At 46.7% G+C, this 22,112-nt stretch overlaps 1 protein-coding gene across 1 annotated transcript in view; it reads left to right on the top strand.

Annotated features, from left to right (window-relative positions):
* The first annotated feature begins 4,083 nt into the window (after positions 1 to 4,083).
* SCN3B (sodium voltage-gated channel beta subunit 3) overlaps positions 4,084 to 22,112 on the top strand; it is a 30,063-nt gene continuing 12,034 nt past the window's right edge. The window contains exons 1-5 of the mRNA XM_069743070.1: positions 4,084 to 4,540; positions 18,989 to 19,152; positions 19,974 to 20,202; positions 21,024 to 21,162; positions 21,750 to 21,841. Coding sequence (XP_069599171.1) covers positions 4,468 to 4,540; positions 18,989 to 19,152; positions 19,974 to 20,202; positions 21,024 to 21,162; positions 21,750 to 21,816 — 672 coding nt within the window. The 5' untranslated portion in view covers positions 4,084 to 4,467 and the 3' untranslated portion in view covers positions 21,817 to 21,841. The remainder of the gene's footprint in view (positions 4,541 to 18,988; positions 19,153 to 19,973; positions 20,203 to 21,023; positions 21,163 to 21,749; positions 21,842 to 22,112) is intronic.

Here is a 22,112-nt window from a genome sequence, read left to right as displayed (position 1 = left end):
CCTCACCAAAACTTTACCTTTGGTATCATTATGTTTGAAGCATGATATGTGGGAAAAGATTGAAAAGTTCCAGGGGGGCGAATACTTTTGCAAGGCACTCTATGTGATCAGGAGTCTCTCTGCTCTGTTATATGTGATCTGGGGTATCTCTGCCCCTGCTATATGAGATCTTGGGTCTCTATGCCCCTGATGTATGTGATCTGGGGTCTCTCTGCTCCTACTATATGTGATCTGGCATCTCTCTGCCTCTGCTATATGTGATCTGGTGTCTCTCTGTCCCTGCTATATGTGATCTGGTGTATCTCAGCCTCTGCTGTATGTGATCGGGAGTCTCTCTGCCCCTGCTATACGTGATCTGGGGTATCTCTGCTCCTCCTATATGTGATCTGGTGTCTCTCTGCCTCTGCTATATGTGATCTGGTGTATATCTGCTCCTCCTATATGTGATCTAGTGTCTCTGTGCCTCTGCTATATGTGATCTGGTGTATCTCAGCCCGCTATATGTGATCTGGTGTCTCTCTGCCCCTGCTATATGTGATCAGGGATCTCTCCACTCCCATTTGCTATATGTGTTCTGGAGTCTCCCTGCCTCTGCTATATGTGATCTGGGGTCTCTCTGCTCCTATATGTGATCTGGGGTCTCTCTGTCCCTGCTATATGTGATCTGGTGTCTCTCTGTCCCTGCTATATGTGATCAGGGATCTCTCTGCTCCTATATGTGATCTGGTGTCTCTCTGCCCCTGCTATATGTGATCTGGTGTCTCTCTGCTCCTATATGTGATCTGGTGATACAAAACTATGTAAAGCAGTTAATACAAGAGAAGATAGTATTCTGCTACAGATGGATCTGGATAAGTTGGAAACTTGGGCTGAAAGGTGGCAGATGAGGTTTAACAATGATAAATGTAAGGTTATACACATGGGAAGAAGGAATCAATGTCACCATTACACACTGAATGGGAAACCACTGGGTAAATCTGACAGGGAGAAGGACTTGGGGATCCTAGTTAATGATAAACTTACCTGGAGCAGCCAGTGCCAGGCAGCAGCTGCCAAGGCAAACAGGATCATGGGGTGCATTAAAAGTGGTCTGGATACACATGATGAGAGCATTATACTGCCTCTGTACAAATCCCTAGTTAGACCGCACATGGAGTACTGTGTCCAGTTTTGGGCACCGGTGCTCAGGAAGGATATAATGGAACTAGAGAGAGTACAAAGGAGGGCAACAAAATTAATAAAGGGGATGGGAGAACTACAATACCCAGATAGATTAGCGAAATTAGGATTATTTAGTCTAGAAAAAAGACGACTGAGGGGCGATCTAATAACCATGTATAAGTATATAAGGGGACAATACAAATATCTCGCTGAGGATCTGTTTATACCAAGGAAGGTGACGGGCACAAGGGGGCATTCTTTGCGTCTGGAGGAGAGAAGGTTTTTCCACCAACATAGAAGAGGATTCTTTACTGTTAGGGCAGTGAGAATCTGGAATTGCTTGCCTGAGGAGGTGGTGATGGCGAACTCAGTCGAGGGGTTCAAGAGAGGCCTGGATGTCTTCCTGGAGCAGAACAATATTGTATCATACAATTAGGTTCTGTAGAAGGACGTAGATCTGGGGATTTATTATGATGGAATATAGGCTGAACTGGATGGACAAATGTCTTTTTTCGGCCTTACTAACTATGTTACTATGTTACTATGGTGTCTCTCTGTCCCTGCTATATGTGATCAGGGATCTCTCTGCTCCTATATGCGATCTGGTGTCTTTCTGCCCCTGCTATATGTGATCAGGGATCTCTCTGCTCCTATATGTGATCTGGGGTCTCTCTGTCCCTGCTATATGTGATCAGGGATCTCTCTGCTGTATGTGATCTGGTGTCTCTCTGTCCCTGCTATATGCGATCAGGGATCTCTCTGCTCCTATATGTGATCTGGTGTCTCTCTGCCCCTGCTATATGTGATCTGGTGTCTCTCTGCTCCTATATGTGATCTGGTGTCTCTCTGCCCCTGCTATATGTGATCAGGGATCTCTCTGCTCCTATATGTGATCTGGTGTCTTTCTGCCCCTGCTATATGTGATCAGGGATCTTTCTGCTCCTATATGTGATCTGGGGTCTCTCTGTCCCTGATATATGTGATCAGGGATCTCTCTGCTCCCATCTGCTATATGTGATCTGGAGTCTCTCTGCCTCTGCTATATGTGATCTGGGGTCTCTCTGCTCCTATATGTGATCTGGTGTCTCTCTGCCCCTGCTATATGTGATCAGGGATCTCTCCACTCCCATCTGCTATATGTGATTTGGTGTCTCTCTGCCCCTGCTATATGTGATCTGGGGTCTCTCTGCTCCTATATGTGATCTGGTGTCTCTCTGCCCCTGCTATATGTGATCAGGTATCTCTCCACTCCCATTTGCTATATGTGTTCTGGAGTCTCCCTGCCTCTGCTATATGTGATCAGGGATCTCTCTGCTCCTATATGTGATCTGGTGTTTCTCTGTCCCTGCTATATGTGATCTGGTGTCTCTCTGTCCCTGCTATATGTGATCAGGGATCTCTCTGCTCCTATAGGTGATCTGGTGTCTCTCTGCCCCTGCTATATCTGATCTGGGGTCTCTATGCTCCTATATGTGATCTGGTGTCTCTCTGTCCCTGCTATATGTGATCAGGGATCTCTCTGCTCCTATATGTGATCTGGTGTCTCTCTGCCCCTGCTATATGTGATCTGGTGTCTCTCTGCTCCTATATGTGATCTGGTGTCTCTCTGCCCCTGCTATATGTGATCAGGGATCTCTCTGCTCCTATATGTGATCTGGTGTCTTTCTGCCCCTGCTATATGTGATCAGGGATCTCTCTGCTCCTATATGTGATCTGGGGTCTCTCTTTCCCTGCTATATGTGATCAGGGATCTCTCTGCTGTATGTGATCTGGTGTCTCTCTGCCCCTGCTATATGTGATCAGGGATCTCTCTGCTCCCATCTGCTCTATGTGATCTGGAGTCTCTCTGCCTCTGCTATGTGTGATCTGGGGTCTCTCTGCTCCTATTTGTGATCTGGGGTCTCTCTGTCCCTGCTATATGTGATCTGGTGTCTCTCTGTCCCTGCTATATGTGATCAGGGATCTCTCTGCTCCTATAGGTGATCTGGTGTCTCTCTGCCCCTGCTATATTTGATCTGGGGTCTCTCTGCTCCTATATGTGATCTGGTGTCTCTCTGTCCCTGCTATATGTGATCAGGGATCTCTCTGCTCCTATATGTGATCTGGTGTCTCTCTGCCCCTGCTATATGTGATCTGGGGTCTCTCTGCTCCTATATGTGATCTGGTGTCTCTCTGTCCCTGCTATATGTGATCAGGGATCTCTCTGCTCCTATAGGTGATCTGGTGTCTCTCTGCCCCTGCTATATCTGATCTGGGGTCTCTCTGCTCCTATATGTGATCTGGTGTCTCTATGCCCCTGCTATATGTGATCAGGGATCTCTCTGCTCCTATATGTGATCTGGTGTCTTTCTGCCCCTGCTATATGTGATAAGGGATCTTTCTGCTCCTATATGTGATCTGGTGTCTCTCTGCCCCTGCTATATCTGATCTGGGGTCTCTCTGCTCCTATATGTGATCTGGTGTCTCTCTGCCCCTGCTATATGTGATCATGGATCTCTCTGCTGCTATATGTGATCTGGTGTCTCTCTGCCCCTGCTATATGTGATCAGGGATCTCTCTGCTGCTATATGTGATCTGGTGTCTCTCTGCCCCTGCTATATGTGATCAGGGATCTCTCTGCTCCTATATGTGATCTGGTGTCTCTCGGCCCCTGCTATATGTGATCAGGGATCTCTCTGCTCCTATATGTGATCTGGTGTCTCTCTGCCCCTGCTATATGTGATCAGGGATCTCTCTGCTCCTATATGTGATCTGGTGTCTCTCTGCCTCTGCTATATGTGATCAGGGATCTCTCTGCTGCTATATGTGATCTGGTGTCTCTCTGCCCCTGCTATATGTGATCAGAGATCCCTCCACTCCCATCTGCTGTGGGCCAGGCTGCCTACTGTATGACTCACCCCGCAGACGCTGCTCTCCACCGCCACCTAGTGTTTGCAGAGGATTCTTTTCTCTTCCAGTCGCTGAGCTTCCTCTCCTGATAACCATTGTGCTCCCTGAACTCCTTGTAAGATCATTAGATTTGCTCTGGGAAAACGCTAATCTATCCTTACAGGGACTTGGTTATTCCTTCCTGACACCTGATCTCCTGGAGAGGATGAGATACTGAGCCGCCCGTCCTATGGGCTGCAATCTGCGCTGCATCTGTCACTGCCTGCTCTCTCCAAGGTGCTGAAGACCTCCATGACCTCCTGCAGGGTCCCCATCCCGGGAACATGGCAGCCCTGAAGATGTAGGCGGACGGGGTCTATCCATTATCATCATCATCCTTTTCCTGTTACCCCAGTAACAAGACCACCACTGGAAGGAATGAAAATCATCATGGCTACCTGGAGGAACAACGTGTCCTGGGGTCTGCGGCTGCCCCTGGTGCTGCTGATGGGTATGTGATCATATTACTAATTGTAGAACAATGGAGGAGGCAGAGGAGAGATAGCACAGGCTCAGCCAAGGGGCCTGCACCCCACGTGTGTGATAGTGGGGGATCACTGTCACCCCGCAAGTCTGATAGTGGGGGATCACCGTCACCCTGCATGTCTGATAATGGGGGATCACCGTCCCCCCACATGTGTGATAGTGGGGGATCACCGTCACCCCACATGTCTGATAGTGGGGGATCACGGTCACCCTGCATGTCTGATAATGGGGGATCACCATCACCCCACATGTCTGATAGTGGGGGATCACCGTCACCCCACATGTCTGATAGTGGGGGATCACCGTCACCCCGCATGTCTGATAGTGGGGGATCACGGTCACCCTGCATGTCTGATAGTGGGGGATCACCGTCACCCCGCATGTCTGATAGTGGGGGATCACCGTCACCCCACATGTCTGATAATGGGGGATCACCGTCACTCCACATGTCTGATAGTGGGGGATCACGGTCACCCTGCATGTCTGATAATGGGGGATCACGGTCACCCTGCATGTCTGATAGTGGGGGATCACTGTCACCCCGCATGTCTGATAATGGGGGATCACTGTTACCCCACATGTCTGATAGTGGGGGATCACTGTCACCCCGCATGTCTGATAGTGGGGGATCACTGTCACCCCGCATGTCTGATAGTGGGGGATCACCGTCATCCCACATGTCTGATAACGGGGGATCACTGTCACCCCACATGTCTGATAATGGGGATCACCGTCACCCCGCATGTCTGATAGTGGGGGATCATGGTCACCCCGCATGTCTGATAGTGGGGGATCACTGTCACCCCACATGTCTGATAGTGGGGGATCACTGTCACCCCACATGTCTGATAATGGGGGGACACTGTCACCCCACATGTCTGATAACGGGGGATCACCGTCACCCCGCATGTCTGATAGTGGGGGATCACCGTCACCCCGCATGTCTGATAATGGGGGAACACTGTCACCCCACATGTCTGATAGTAGGGGATCACCGTCACCCCGCATGTCTGATAGTGGGGGATCATGGTCACCCCGCATGTTTGATAGTGGGGGATCACTGTCACCCCACATGTCTGATAGTGGGGGATCACTGTCACCCCACATGTCTGATAGTGGGGGATCACTGTCACCCCACATGTGTGATAGTGGGGGATCACTGTCACCCCACATGTATGATAATGAGGGAACACTGTCATCCCACATGTCTGATAACGGGGGATCACTGTCACCCCACATGTCTGATAATGGGGATCACCGTCACCCCGCATGTCTGATAGTGGGGGATCATGGTCACCCCGCATGTCTGATAGTGGGGGATCACTGTCACCCCACATGTCTGATAGTGGGGGATCACTGTCACCCCACATGTCTGATAGTGGGGGATCACGGTCACCCTGCATGTCTGATAATGGGGGATCACCGTCACCCCACATGTCTGATAGTGGGGGATCACTGTTACCCCACATGTCTGATAACGGGGGATCACCGTCACCCCGCATGTCTGATAATGGGGGATCACTGTCACCCCACGTCTGATAACGGGGGATCACAGTCACCCCACATGTCTGATAGTGGAGGATCACCGTCACCCCACATGTCTGATAGTGGGGGATCACCGTCACCCATAATGTCTGATAGTAGGGGATCGCCATCACCCCACATGTCTGATAGTGGGGGATCACTGTCACCCCACATGTCTGATAATGGGGGGACACTGTCACCCCACATGTCTGATAACGGGGGATCACCGTCACCCCGCTTGTCTGATAGTGGGGGATCACCGTCACCCCGCATGTCTGATAGTGGGGGATCACCGTCACCCCGCATGTCTGATAGTGGGGGATCATCGTCACTCCACATGTCTGATAACGGGGGATCACCGTCACCCTGCATGTCTGATAGTGGGGGATCACCGTCACCCCACATGTCTGATAACGGGATCACCGTCACCCTGCATGTCTGATAATGGGGGAACACTGTCACCCCACATGTCTGATAACAGGGGATCACCGTCACCCTGCATGTCTGATAGTGGGGATCACCGTCACCCCGCATGTCTGATAATGGGGGAACACTGTCACCCCACATGTCTGATAGTGGGGGATCACCGTCACCCCGCATGTCTGATAGTGGGGGATCATGGTCACCCCGCATGTCTGATAGTGGGGGATCACTGTCACCCCACATGTCTGATAGTGGGGGATCACTGTCACCCCACATGTGTGATAGTGGGGGATCACTGTCACCCCACATGTCTGATAATGAGGGAACACTGTCATCCCACATGTCTGATAACGGGGGATCACTGTCACCCCACATGTCTGATAATGGGGATCACCGTCACCCCGCATGTCTGATAGTGGGGGATCATGGTCACCCCGCATGTCTGATAGTGGGGGATCACGGTCACCCCACATGTCTGATAGTGGGGGATCACTGTCACCCCACATGTGTGATAGTCGGGGATCACTGTCACCCCACATGTCTGATAATGAGGGAACACTGTCATCCCACATGTCTGATAACGGGGGATCACTGTCACCCCACATGTCTGATAATGGGGATCACCGTCACCCCCCATGTCTGATAATGGGGGATCACCATCACCTCTCATGTCTGATAATGGGGGATCACTGTCACCCCACATGTCTGATAATGGGGGATGGGATCACTGTCACCCCACATGTCTGATAATGCCGGATGGGATCACTGTCATCCCACATGTCTGATAATGGGGGATGGGATCACTGTCACCCCACATGTCAGATAATGGGGGATCACTGTCACCCCACAACATGTCTGTCTGATAATTGGGGATCACCATCACCCCACATGTCTGATCTATGGCGGATCACTGTGTCAGTGAATGTATTATACGGGATCAGTATAAGGAAAGGCTGCACTGGGCCACCAAGGAGCGAGGCAGCTGTATACATTGTATACACATTAGATATTGTATCACTTTGGCTCTTGATAGATTTCTATGCATTTGATGCCAGCAAATAATGGGAAAGACTTCATACACAGGTGAATTGTGCAACAGGAATATGGAGGGACAGTAATAGAAAGCTAGCCATCATATACCTGAGTGTGATGAGATCTCTATTCATCGGGATGATAATGTATATCATTATATACACCAAGCACTATGTAACATTATATACCAGCTGGGTTCACTTTGTGGCTCCACTCCCTCCGCACCCGTCTGTCCTCATTCCTCCACATGCACTCCCAGGCCAGAGGCTGGATGGCACATATATCCCAGCACCCATGTGTAACTGGAGGGACACTGGGTACACAGGGGGCACACGGCGGAGGTGGGCACTGCCTCACCAGTGGGTGATGATGGGAGCGTAGTGTGTGCGCAGGTTGCTGGACCCTGTGGATGACCTCATCTCTGTCTCGTCATTGCTCTAATAAATTACAACATGGAAGGAATGAAGTAATCTATGGATAGTTCATGGTACTTTAGGACATTTATTATTCAGAGTTTGCAGCTGAAAGTGTAACCTCAACAGATAATCTATGGCGTCTATCCACCATGCTGTGCACTGCAGCTCTGCCTGTTTAGGCTGGCTCCTGTATACAGACAGTGTACGGAGAGCAGATTTCCTACACTACAAGTAACTAATCCACCATGGAGGAAAAAATAACCGGCATTCACACATGGAAATATGGGAAATCAGGAGTCCTGGGGGTCTACAAGAACAATGGGTGATATAATAAACCAGCTCCTATGTAAAATCATTACGCAAACACCACAGGGACGCTACACCGCATACACAGCCACCACCTAAGAGAAAAGATTGAATTCACCCACTAATATAGATACAAGCCTGGACTGTAAGTCACATCATCTATACCAGGTCCTACAGCTTCAGGAGTATGGTGGCATGTAAAAGTTTGTGCACCCCGCCCAAAAATATATATATAGTCATTTTCGACATGTTAAAAATTACAAAAGGGAAAATGACCGTATGCAAAAGTTTGGGCACCTTTATAGATTAGTGTGGTCAGATAACTTTGACCAAGGTTATGGCTTGTTCACTATCATCGTTAGGAAAACCCGGGTGATGCATATTTCGCAGCTTTATAAAAACCCGGCCTCCTCTAACCTTGTGCCAAAAACCAGCAGCCATGGGATCTTCTAAGCAGCTGCCTGAAAATGGTGGGGGAACACAAAGCAGGAGAAGGCTATAAGAAGATAGTAAAGCGTTTTCAAGTCACCCTTTCCTCGGTTCGAAATGTAATTATGAAATGGCCGTTAACCAGGGAACACTGAAGGTCAAGATAAGGTCTGGAAGACCAAGCAAAATTTCATTGAGAGCTGTTCATAGGATTACTAGAGAGGCAAATCAGGACAACCTTTTGACTGCGAAAAACCTTCAGAAAGATTTAGCAGACTCTGGGGTTGTTCTACTGTTGAGAGGCAGCTGTACAAATACAGGTGCTTCTCACAAAATTAGAATATCATCAAAACAATAGACGACTTCAAAAGGCGCAAGCTAAAGATTTTACAATGGCCCCTGATCTGAACACCATGGAAAATCTGTGGCTAGACCTCAAAATAGCAGTGCATGCAAGACGACCCAGGAACCTCACAGAACTAGAAGAATTTTTAAGGAAGAATTGATCCATCAAATAATAATAATTGAAAGACTCTTGTCTGGCTACAAAAAAGCATTTACAAATTGTGATAGTTTCAAAAGGGGGTGCTACTATGTATTACCCATGCAGGGTGCCCAAACATTTTCCTCTTTGCAATTTTTAGAATGTACATTATAAAAATATTTTTTTTGCCTAAAATACAAAGGAAATGTGTCATATTTAATTTTAGGCCTTTTAGACATAATTTAATCCTTAACTTAACTGTTCACAACAACAATAATTTTGACCAGGGGTGCCCAAACTTTTACATGCCACTGTACATCTCCAGTGAATTCACAGGCTGCACCTGCAGAACACAGGCCACCATGTACACCCCACTGCACCTGCAGAACATGGGCCGCCATGTACACCCCACTGTACCTGCAGGACACGGGGCACCATGTACACCCCACTGCACCTGCAGAACACGGGCCACTATGTACACCCCACTGTACCTGCAGGACACGGGGCACCATGTACACCCCACTGCACCTGCAGAACACGGGCCACTATGTACACCCCACTGCACCTGCAGAACACGGGCCACTATGTACACCCCACTGTACCTGCAGAACATGGGCCGCCATGTACACCCCACTGCACCTGCAGAACATGGGCCGCCATGTACACCCCACTGCACCTGCAGAACACGGGGCACCATGTACACCCCACTGCACCTGCAGAACATGGGCCGCCATGTACACCCCACTGTACCTGCAGGACACGGGGCACCATGTACACCCCACTGCACCTGCAGAACATGGGCCGCCATGTACACCCCACTGTACCTGCAGGACACGGGGCACCATGTACACCCCACTGCACCTGCAGAACACGGGCCACCATGTACACCCCACTGCACCTGCAGAACACGGGCCACCATGTACACCCCACTGTACCTGCAGAACACGGGCCGCCATGTACACCCCACTGCACCTGCAGAACACAGGCCACCATGTACACCCCACTGCACCTGCAGAACATGGGGCACCATGTACACCCCACTGTACCTGCAGAACATGGGCCGCCATGTGCACCCCACTGCACTGCAGAACACGGGCCACCATGTACACCCCACTGCACCTGCAGAACACGGGCCACCATGTACACCCCACTGTACCTGCAGAACACGGGCCACCATGTACACCCCACTCTACCTGCTGAACACGGGCCACCATGTACACCCCACTGTACCTGCAGAACACGGGGCACCATGTACACTCCACTGCACCTGCTGAACACGGGCCACCATGTACACCCCACTGCACCTGCAGAACACGGGCCACCATATACACCCCACTGCACCTGCAGAACACGGGCCACCATGTACACCCCACTGCACCTGCAGAACACGGGCCACCATGTACACCCCACTGCACTGCAGAATACAGGCCACCATGTACACCCCACTGCACCTGCAGAACACGGGCCACCATGTACACCCCACTGCACTGCAGAACACAGGCCACCATGTACACCCCACTGTACCTGCAGAACACGGGCCACCATGTACACCCCACTGCACTGCAGAACACAGGCCACCATGTACACCCCACTGTACCTGCTGAACACGGGCCACCATGTACACCCCACTGCACTGCAGAACACGGGCCACCATATACACCCTACTGCACTGCAGAACACGGGCCACCATGTACACCCCACTGCACTGCAGAACACGGGCCACCATGTACACCCCACTGTTCCTGCAGAGCACAGGCCACCATGTACACCCCACTGCACTGCAGAGCACAGGCCACCATGTACACCCCACTGCACTGCAGAACACAGGCCACCATGTACACCCCACTGTTCCTGCAGAGCACAGGCCACCATGTACACCCCACTGCACTGCAGAGCACAGGCCACCATGTACACCCCACTGCACTGCAGAACACAGGCCACCATGTACACCCCACTGTTCCTGCAGAGCACAGGCCACCATGTACACCCCACTGCACTGCAGAGCACAGGCCACCATGTACACCCCACTGCACTGCAGAACACATGCCACCATATACACCCTACTGCACTGCAGAACACGGGCCACCATGTACACCCCACTGTACCTGCTGAACACGGGCCACCATGTACACCCCACTGCACTGCAGAACACAGGCCACCATATACACCCTACTGCACTGCAGAACACGGGCCACCATGTACACCCCACTGCACTGCAGAACACGGGCCACCATGTACACCCCACTGTTCCTGCAGAGCACAGGCCACCATGTACACCCCACTGCACTGCAGAGCACAGGCCACCATGTACACCCCACTGCACTGCAGAACACAGGCCACCATGTACACCCCACTGCACCAGCAGAACACAGGTAGTGTGGTAAATATGCCCTCCTCTTATTTTGTTACCATAAGCTTTAACCCCTTTGAGACAAAGTTTTTTTTCGTTTCTGCGTTTTCGTTTTTCACTCCCCTTCTTCCCAGAGCCATAACTTTTTTATTTTTCTGTCAATATGGCCATGCGAGGGCTTGTTTTTTTGCGAAACACGTTGTACTTTTGAATGTCACCATTGGTTTTACCACATTGTGTACTCAAAAACGGGAAAAAAAATCCAAGATTGGTGAAACTGCAAAAAAAAGTGCAATTACACAAAGTGTTTTGGGATTTTTTTTTTTACCATGTTCACCAAATGCTAAAACTGATCTGCCATTATGATTCTCCAGGTCATTAGGAGATCATAGGCACCAAACATGTCTAGGTTCTTTTTTTATATCTAAGTGGTGAAAAAAAATCCAAAGTTTGTTAAAAAAAAACAAAACAAAAAAAACAATGATAGTTGGACATTCACGGAGTTTAATGGAACGGACACACAAATCTGTAAAAAAAAAAAAAAAGAATCATGTGTCACTGGCTTCATTAAGCTGTGTGGGTCAGCGAGGTTTCCAGACCACTCACTGATGAGAACCCGGAGGTGTGAATGTCGCCTTATCAGTAGTATACGGTACCTGTATTCTATGTATTTAGAGGGCGCAGACAACAGCTAGAAAATGTGTTCATGTGCCCAGACTTCCATGATGCACACCCCAACCAAATGCCGCTGAACATCACCCAGACTGTGCTTACTAAATAATAAGGGATATACAGACACATGGAACATCTCTTCGCCCTATGTGTTGCCGCAGCTTTATGCGAAGCCAACATATGTGCCTGAAGTAGGGCACAGACTCTGCCCACGCTCACATGTAAATATTTCATGAGGCTTTGCTCCAGTTTCCTAATTGTTCTATGAAATGACGTCTTGTATAAACTTATGAACTCGGCATCTTAAAAAGCAGAACTGCGAATACAAGTAGTAGAGATTCCGACAAACCGACTGATAGCCAAGTCTGCATAGGAGCTGCAGACACAAAACTGGAGGGCATTTCTAATCAAAACTTTCTGTTACGTTGCTTCATTTTTATTTTTAGATTAGATGCATCAGAACAGTTTACAAAATGCTACAAATGTGACCACAGTTTTCATATTGGAAAGCAAACCTTAATCCCAAAGGCTCCATTACTGACATATCCATCTGCTTCGCTGGGCTTATAGTCCTCCTAAGTATATGGTCACTGCACTCTCAGACAACTCGTCGCCACCCGATAGCTACTGGCCTAAATATCCAAAGTGCAAATCACTATATGAAGCCATTCAGAAAGCTATAAAATCCTCCCAAAGTGAGGTCTACTAAAGGTCGCACTGCCGGGCATTACGGCAGATTAAGGAAGCTGGTGTGGGTATTTGTCACAGAACCATGCACAGGCATGACAGAGGTGGGTTTCTACTAGGGACATACATCTGATTAGCACTGTTGTCACTAAGAAATTGAATGTCCTAGAACATGTAGTGCTGGCAAGGTTCAGTGCTTTGGAATGTAAGCAGTGGTGAAGTAGGAACTGGGCACTTTGACAAAATAGACAAGAGACAAAATCAAGTATGTTTTAAAGCACAAAGCGCCCCCGGCACTGATATCAGATTTACTTAGGTCACAAGAGAACTCTATCATTGTTTCATTGTCACTGGGAGCAGCAGGTCAGTAAATACACTTTGTATTGACTTCAGATACAGTGTCCGCCAACAGCTGAAACGCTATCCTCAGATAACGCATTGCTAATGTGCGTTACCGACATTACTCCGAGTGCTATCAGCTCCTGAACAGCTGCCCATATGGCAAGGGGACTGGCAGATCGTGCCAGCAGCTAATGAGTGGCAACTGACAGCGATGACATAGAAGAGCCACAAACCAGGATAAATTATTATTTTAGGCTCCGGCTTCTGAAAGGGATAAGCACTGGTGTGGATTTAGACCTGTCGACTGACCCGCATACCACCAGTACAGGATGATGATAACAAGAGGAGAAACGTATAGCTTGCTAGCTTTACAGGTTACCTTGTCCAAGACAAGGGGCACTTTCCATCTACAACTAGTACAGTGGCATGTAAAAGTTTGGGCACCCCTAGTCACAATGAAATTATCTCCAAAAGGCCTAAAGTTAGAGAGGATAGATTTCCTTTGCATTTTAGGAAATTAAAAAAACATATTTTTTCATCTTTTACATTTTAAAAATTACAAAAGGGAAAATGGGCCAATGCACAAGTTTGGGCACCCTGTATGGTTAGTACCTAGTAGCATCCCCTTTTGAAAGCATCACAGCTTGTAAATGCTTTTTGTAACCAGCCAAGAATGTTTCAATTCTTCTTTGAGGGATTTTCCTCTGTTCTTCCTTGGAGAATTCTTCCAGTTCTGTGAGATTCCTGGGGCGTCTTGCATCCTCTGCTATTTTGAGGTCTATCCACAGATTTTCAATGATGTTCAGATCAGGGGACTGTGAGGGCCATTGTAAAACCTTCAGCTTGCGCCTTTAGAGTTCATCTATTGTGGATTTTGACTTGTGTTTAGGATCATTATCCATTTGTAGAAGCCATGATCTTTTCACCTTCAGTTTTTTTTACAGATGGTGCTATGTTTGCATAAAAAATTTGTTGAAATTTCATTGAATCTATTCTTCCCTCTGCCTGTGAAATGTTTCCTGTACAATTGGCTGCAACACAACACCAAAGCATAATTGATCCACCCACATGCTTAATGGTATGCGAGATGTTCTTTTCCTGAATTTCTGTGCCCTTTTGCAGCCAAATAGTTCTATTTTAACCTCATCGGTCCACTGGACTTGTTTCCAAATTGCATCTGCTTGTTTAAATGTTCTTTTGCATAGTTCTGATGCTGAATCTTATGGTGAGGACGCAGGAGAAGTTTTCTTCTGATGACTCTTTCATGAAGGCCATATTTATGCAGGTGTCTCTCAACAGTAAATCAATGTACCACAACTCCAGAGTCATTTCGAACTGAGGAAAGGGTAACTTGAAAACGCTTTGCTAGCTTCTTATAGCCTTCTCCTGCTTTGTGGGCCTCCGCCATTTTCAGAGTGCTAGGCAGCAGCCCATGGCTGCTGTTTTTTGCACAAGGTTAGAGGAGGTCGAGTTTTTTGGGAAGTGTGCATCACCTGGCCTTTCCGAATGATGACAGTGGACAAGCCATAACCCTAACAGGCTAATTAAGGACTGAAACCTTGGTCAAAGTTATCTGAGCACACAAATCTCCAAGGGTATCCAAACTTTTGCATCAGCCCATTTCCCTTTATGTAATTTTTTAAATGAAAAAAAAGACCATTTTTGTTGTTGCCTAAAATACAAAGGCAATGTGTCTTCTTTAACTTTAGCCCTTTTAGAGATAATTTCATCTTCAACTTGCTTAACTGTTCACAACAGTAATTTTGACCAGGGGTGCCCAAACTTTTACATACCTCTGTACATCTCCAGTGAATTCACAGGCTGCACCTGCAGAACACAGGCCACCATGTACACCCCACTGCACCTGCAAAACACAGGTAGTGTAGTAAATATGCCCTCCTCTTATTTTGTTACCATAAGCCTTAACCCCTTTGAGACGAAGCCCTTTTTCGTTTTTGCGTTTTCTTTCCCCTATTTCCCAGAGCCATAACTTTTTTTTTCCGTCAATATAGCCGTGTGAGGGCTTGTTTTTCGCGGAACAAGTACTTTTCAATTACACCATTGGTTTTACCATATTGGGTACTCAAAAACGGGAACAAAAATCCAAGTGCGGTGAAACTGCAAAAAAAAGCGCAATTCCACAAAGTTTTTTTGGATTTGTTTTTTACCATGTTCACCAAATGCTAAAATTATATAATAGTGATTTTGACCAGGGGTGCCCCAACTTTTACATGTCACTGTAGGTGCTAATAGTGCCAATACATACCCCCGTAACACCAGAGTCAGTGATATGTTAAGGTATGCAGTTTCAGATGTTTGTGTGTGCGTGCATGTATTTGCATGTCGTCCACAGTTCATATAGATGTGCTGGCCTTAACCTATAATTCAGGGGTGATGAAAGTGACATGCTCCTGCAGTCATTGCCTCTGGCTGCTATTATAACTCTTGCTCTTTGATACCTCGTTGCATTGGGTGTATTAATGTGCTTCTTGTCCAGTCCATGTTCCTTGCTCTGGGGCCACACTACAACTACTGGGATGTGGAAACAAGTAAGGTGTGATTGTGCAGATAAAAAATGGCCGATTGCTGGGGATCAGGCAGGTGGTCTCAGGACAGACCTTTCAAAGAGGGCTGCTCCAAATGTGGAATATTGCAAAGGGACAACTTAATGAAGAGTAACCATGCATCAAGATAGCTTAATGTTAGGGGGGACCTGTCAGGGAGTCACAAAAACACTGAACTTTAGGAAGGCAATGTTTGAACAGCTTAGAGATGCCCTTAATCTGGTAGACTGGGACAATATCCTCAGAAATAAGAATACAGATAATAAATGGGAAATGTTTAAGAACATCCTAAATAGGCAGTGTAAGCGGTTTATACCTTGTGGGAATAAAAGGACTAGAAATAGGAAAAACCCAATGTGGCTAAACAAAGAAGTAAGACAGGCAATTAACAGTAAAAAGAAAGCATTTGCACTACTAAAGCAGGATGGCACCATTGAAGCTCTAAAAAACTATAGGGAGAAAAATACTTTATCTAAAAAACTAATTAAAGCTGCCAAAAAGGAAACAGAGAAGCACATTGCTAAGGAGAGTAAAACTAATCCCAAACTGTTCTTCAACTATATCAATAGTAAAAGAATAAAAACTGAAAATGTAGGCCCCTTAAAAAATAGTGAGGAAAGAATGGTTGTAGATGACGAGGAAAAAGCTAACATATTAAACACCTTCTTCTCCACGGTATTCACGGTGGAAAATGAAATGCTAGGTGAAATCCCAAGAAACAATGAAAACCCTATATTAAGGGTCACCAATCTAACCCAAGAAGAGGTGCGAAACCGGCTAAATAAGATTAAAATAGATAAATCTCCGGGTCCGGATGGCATACACCCACGAGTACTAAGAGAACTAAGTAATGTAATAGATAAACCATTATTTCTTATTTTTAGTGACTCTATAGCGACAGGGTCTGTTCCGCAGGACTGGCGCATAGCAAATGTGGTGCCAATATTCAAAAAGGGCTCTAAAAGTGAACCTGGAAATTATAGGCCAGTAAGTCTAACCTCTATTGTTGGTAAAATATTTGAAGGGTTTCTGAGGGATGTTATTCTGGATTATCTCAATGAGAATAACTGTTTAACTCCATATCAGCATGGGTTTATGAGAAATCGCTCCGGTCAAACCAATCTAATCAGTTTTTATGAAGAGGTAAGCTATAGGCTGGACCACGGTGAGTCATTGGACGTGGTATATCTCGATTTTTCCAAAGCGTTTGATACCGTGCCGCACAAGAGGTTGGTACACAAAATGAGAATGCTTGGTCTGGGGGAACGTGTGTAAATGGGTTAGTAACTGGCTTAGTGATAGAAAGCAGAGGGTGGTTATAAATGGTATAGTCTCTAACTGGGTCGCTGTGACCAGTGGGGTACCGCAGGGGTCAGTATTGGGACCTGTTCTCTTCAACATATTCATTAATGATCTGGTAAAAGGTTTACACAGTAAAATATCGATATTTGCAGATGATACAAAACTATGTAAAGCAGTTAATACAAGAGAAGATAGTATTCTGCTACAGATGGATCTGGATAAGTTGGAAACTTGGGCTGAAAGGTGGCAGATGAGGTTTAACAATGATAAATGTAAGGTTATACACATGGGAAGAGGGAATCAATATCACCATTACACACTGAACGGGAAACCACTGGGTAAATCTGACAGGGAGAAGGACTTGGGGATCCTAGTTAATGATAAACTTACCTGGAGCAGCCAGTGCCAGGCAGCAGCTGCCAAGGCAAACAGGATCATGGGGTGCATTAAAAGAGGTCTGGATACACATGATGAGAGCATTATACTGCCTCTGTACAAATCCCTAGTTAGACCGCACATGGAGTACTGTGTCCAGTTTTGGGCACCGGTGCTCAGGAAGGATATAATGGAACTAGAGAGAGTACAAAGGAGGGCAACAAAATTAATAAAGGGGATGGGAGAACTACAATACCCAGATAGATTAGCGAAATTAGGATTATTTAGTCTAGAAAAAAGACGACTGAGGGGCGATCTAATAACCATGTATAAGTATATAAGGGGACAATACAAATATCTCGCTGAGGATCTGTTTATACCAAGGAAGGTGACGGGCACAAGGGGGCATTCTTTGCGTCTGGAGGAGAGAAGGTTTTTCCACCAACATAGAAGAGGATTCTTTACTGTTAGGGCAGTGAGAATCTGGAATTGCTTGCCTGAGGAGGTGGTGATGGCGAACTCAGTCGAGGGGTTCAAGAGAGGCCTGGATGTCTTCCTGGAGCAGAACAATATTGTATCATACAATTATTAGGTTCTGTAGAAGGACGTAGATCTGGGTATTTATTATGATGGAATATAGGCTGAACTGGATGGACAAATGTCTTTTTTCGGCCTTACTAACTATGTTACTATATGTTACTATGTTTTGTTGTTGGGTAGGATCTGTAAGAGTCAGATGAGAGATCAGTAGATAGCACCACGAGGGGCTTACGTGGTTACAGCTCTACTCTTGGTCACAGTAGGCTCCTCTCCATGCTCATTTACAATTCTTACTCTGGCTATTCACTAATCAGCGTCTCGTCAGAGTTTCTGCGATCCTCTCTTATCAGATGTGTGCTTCTGCTCTTGTATCCTTTACATTATATTTATAGCCTTCATTACTAGCACAGACATTGTTTGGCTGACCCTCTTCTTGACTTACGTGAGAAGCACGAGGTTCTTCTATTCTTTGCTGGTAATACAATATGTTATAATAAAAGGTCTTGTGTACATTTAGGAGAGGAGATGGATGTGCTAGAAGCAGTCAGGTTGCACTTACCATTGATGTGGAGCTTGCAGCTGCTATGGGGCCGGTGTAAGGGGGGAGATGAATCCAGCTGGACCGATGGAGAAAACCACAGTACGGTCGGATCATTGTGAAATATTGCTGTAAAGACAAAGTGGAGAATAATCTGCAGCTGGTGATCTTGTGACATGTGCACTAACCAGAATATCTTCTTTTCTATCTCCCTTTTGGTGTGTTTGTCCCTCTCTTGGCGTTGTTGTCTATCCCATTGCTGTTCCTATACTTGTCCATTATGTTGTTTTTCCCTTCCTATTGTAATTAAATGTGTTGTGGCCGATCCTTCACCGTGTTCTACTACATTTTGCTCCTTCCTGACCTCTTCCTCTCCCCGTTTGGTTCATGTACACCCCTGTCTTTCCCTGTGCTGGTGACCCTCTGCAGCGGGACTGTGCTCACCTGTGTGTGTGGAGGTTCCTTCTGGGACAGAGGCCGTCCAAGGACACAATATGACCTTACTGTGCATCTCCTGCATGCAAAGAGAGGAAGTATTCGCCGTCACCAATGTGGAGTGGTTCTTCCAGCCTCGCAATGGAAACCGATCGCTTGTATGTATTACATATCTACATGTTGTCACGCTATGATTCTAGTCATTGATATCGTCTCGATGGGATCTACAGGGCTCCTGTGCTATATTATATTACCGTGCTGTGCAGAGTTTTCAGTTACATGAATACGTTGATAGTCCATCTGTAGGTTAGAACATAAAGAGGGTTGGGGTCCCACCTACCTATTAGGATAACAGAGAGCCCTATAACCCCGCTGTACCAAGCAGAGAGGTCGGGAACAGGAAAAAAAGCAGAGCATAGGCTGGGCACGCATGCGGATGGCTCCATTGAGGACCCTTGAGGAGCTTAAAGATGTTGTCCTATCAATGAAGTAGTTAAGCCATGAACAATGTGTATCATCAGGATAAGTGAAAACTTTAGAATGGTGGAATGGAGCGGTAGAGCGCACGTATGCTCCTATTTATGGTGGCCACGCATGCTCTTTGCCCGCGTGCTACCACTCCAATCACATGGTCCCAATGAACAGATCCCACCGATCATACAAGCATCACAAATGCTGCGGAAAGGCAAGAAATCTTCTTTATGGGACAAGCCCTTTTGAACAATTCTGCCCATAGCTTCCCCCGGCAGCAACTAGGGGAATACATGGAACCCAAAAAATTATATTTAAAAAAAAAAGGGCATTTATTTTAGAAAACTGTGAATGACTTTACATTGCCCAATAGCAGAAGATTTGCACATTCTAGTATTAGGTGCTCGTTATCAGCACGTTCATCTATGATTAGCTCGTTAACTATTACTACAATAGATGTGTGCATCAGTGGGATTATACTTTGATGGTTGGTCTTCTACTTGTGCAGATCTTTGAATACAACGAGGGAAAACCTCGAGAACATTTGAGCCCATTCAAGGGTCGTCTGCAGTGGATCGGAAGCAAAGACCTGCAGGACGTCTCCCTGATCTTACACAATGCAACAATCACCGATTCGGGGCTGTACATCTGTAACGTTAATCGCACGCTGCATTTCGAGGCGCACCAACACTCAATCACGAGCAACGTGAAAATTGATCTGATTGTGTCGGAGATAGGTGAGTAACAAGGCACCAGTGGTGAGCAGACCGTTCATCAGACGAAACTTCATACTGTATCTGCTAGACTCGCTACAGCAAGTGTGGCTAAACTTTCATAGGGTGTTATGTGAGTCCCCCGATTGTGGCCCATTCTAATCCGGATTCGGGACCAAAATCCCCAACTAAATATGGTCCAGTACACAGAAACACTGTTTAGATCCAAAGGCCGACAACACATTGCTCGGAGAGGCTGTTCAGACGTATCAGACGTGTAATCACTACAGATTCTGCGGTCGACACAGATTTCTCTGCACATCACCTTTATACAGTGCGGCCAATTCACCATCTTTTCTGTGTCCAATCCATGGGAAGAAAGTAATAAAATACTTATTTTTGCAGATTTTATTTTTCCCGAAAAAAAATCTGAGTGAAAATATTCATAACATTTAACAGGGGATGAAGAACCCCATTCACACACGCAGGACGCAACGTTTGCAGGTTTCATGTGGATTCCACATAAAATATCAGTTGTATGAACAGAAACCAGTACTTCTCACAACTGAGGGTTTGGACAATTGCATCCAATCTCAGCATGTATTTGAGTACTTTTTGTTAACCCTTTGGTAACCCAGGATTAATAACGGTGTACTGGATGAGACACCTGGTTATTGTCCCTGCAGTCAGAAATGTGCGCACAGATCACAGTGCAGACATGTTACGGTGTGAATGTCAGAATATCCGCTCTCAGGAGCCGTATAAAGAGAGGAGGATGCATGTGTATGTGTTACTATAGGAAGTGACCGACCTCCGTTAATGATCGTCTGGCCGTGTTTCCACAGAGAGAGAAGATTTCACTTCTGTCCTCTCGGAGATCATGATGTACATCCTCCTGGCTTTTCTCACCTTGTGGCTCGTGATTGAGGTTGTTTATTGCTACAGAAAGATCTCGAAGGCTGAAGAAGTGACGCAGGAGAGCGTGTAAGTGTATATCGATATATGAGGCTTTGGACAAAATTAAGGTGGTCTGTAATAACGCCCCTCTTTACTCCTCATACCCTCATAGTAAAACAGGTAAACCAAGCCTCATCACTCCAACACAGGCCAAAATGACCGTCTGTTAGCCTTCGTTAGGTAATTAATCGTTCATCAGACTGACATCTAACCCCAACTTCCTTAGTAGCTTGTATGTAATTTCTTTAAAAAATGGAGAGAAGCAGCCACCAGACATCAGTGACGCCGCTTATCTCAAGGGAAACGGACCACATAGTGAACCTGTCTGATCCAGTAGACGGAACATGTGTAAATAAATCTAATAATAATTTAATAAGAATGTATATAATCTACAATGCATGTGTAAGTTAACCGTGACTCACATGTCTAATAGAGAGTAGTGGTTTGGGCTGTCCTCCAGTCCAGTCCTCCGTGGCATAGTAAGTGGCATAGGCGCCCATGATGCCGGGAGCGGAAGAGAAGACCGGCTGCCATGGAGGACTGGACCCCAGACTAGGGCAGTGCAGGTCAAGTGGCCCATCTCTAATATATAGCCCTGTCACTCTGTTTTACAGCACGGATTATCTAGCAATACCATCAGAAAACAAGGAGAGCTGTCCTGTTCCAGTAGAGGAGCAATGAAGCTGGAAGGCATCAATACACAGCGGTGGGTGTCCTATCCTGGTGAATACATGCAGCGTCGGACTGGAGCACCTTGGGCCCACCAGAGAAAATCATTCTTGGGGCCCACTATGTAGCTACATAGAAATAGATACAAGACCACCAATTGTGCTGTAAAAAGCGCTAATATCAGGGTATAATATAAGGTAGTTCACGTCTTAATAATGTAGCAAGGGTTGGGGTAGCCCCCTCACAGAATATAATGTAGCCCCCCAGGGCCGTATTTAGAGTTTCTGCTGCCCTAGGCACTTTTAGCG

This window comes from Ranitomeya imitator, chromosome 10 (genome assembly GCF_032444005.1).
Source record: "Ranitomeya imitator isolate aRanImi1 chromosome 10, aRanImi1.pri, whole genome shotgun sequence".
Taxonomy (NCBI): domain Eukaryota; kingdom Metazoa; phylum Chordata; class Amphibia; order Anura; family Dendrobatidae; genus Ranitomeya; species Ranitomeya imitator.
This window is presented reverse-complemented; position numbering and strand designations above follow the sequence as displayed.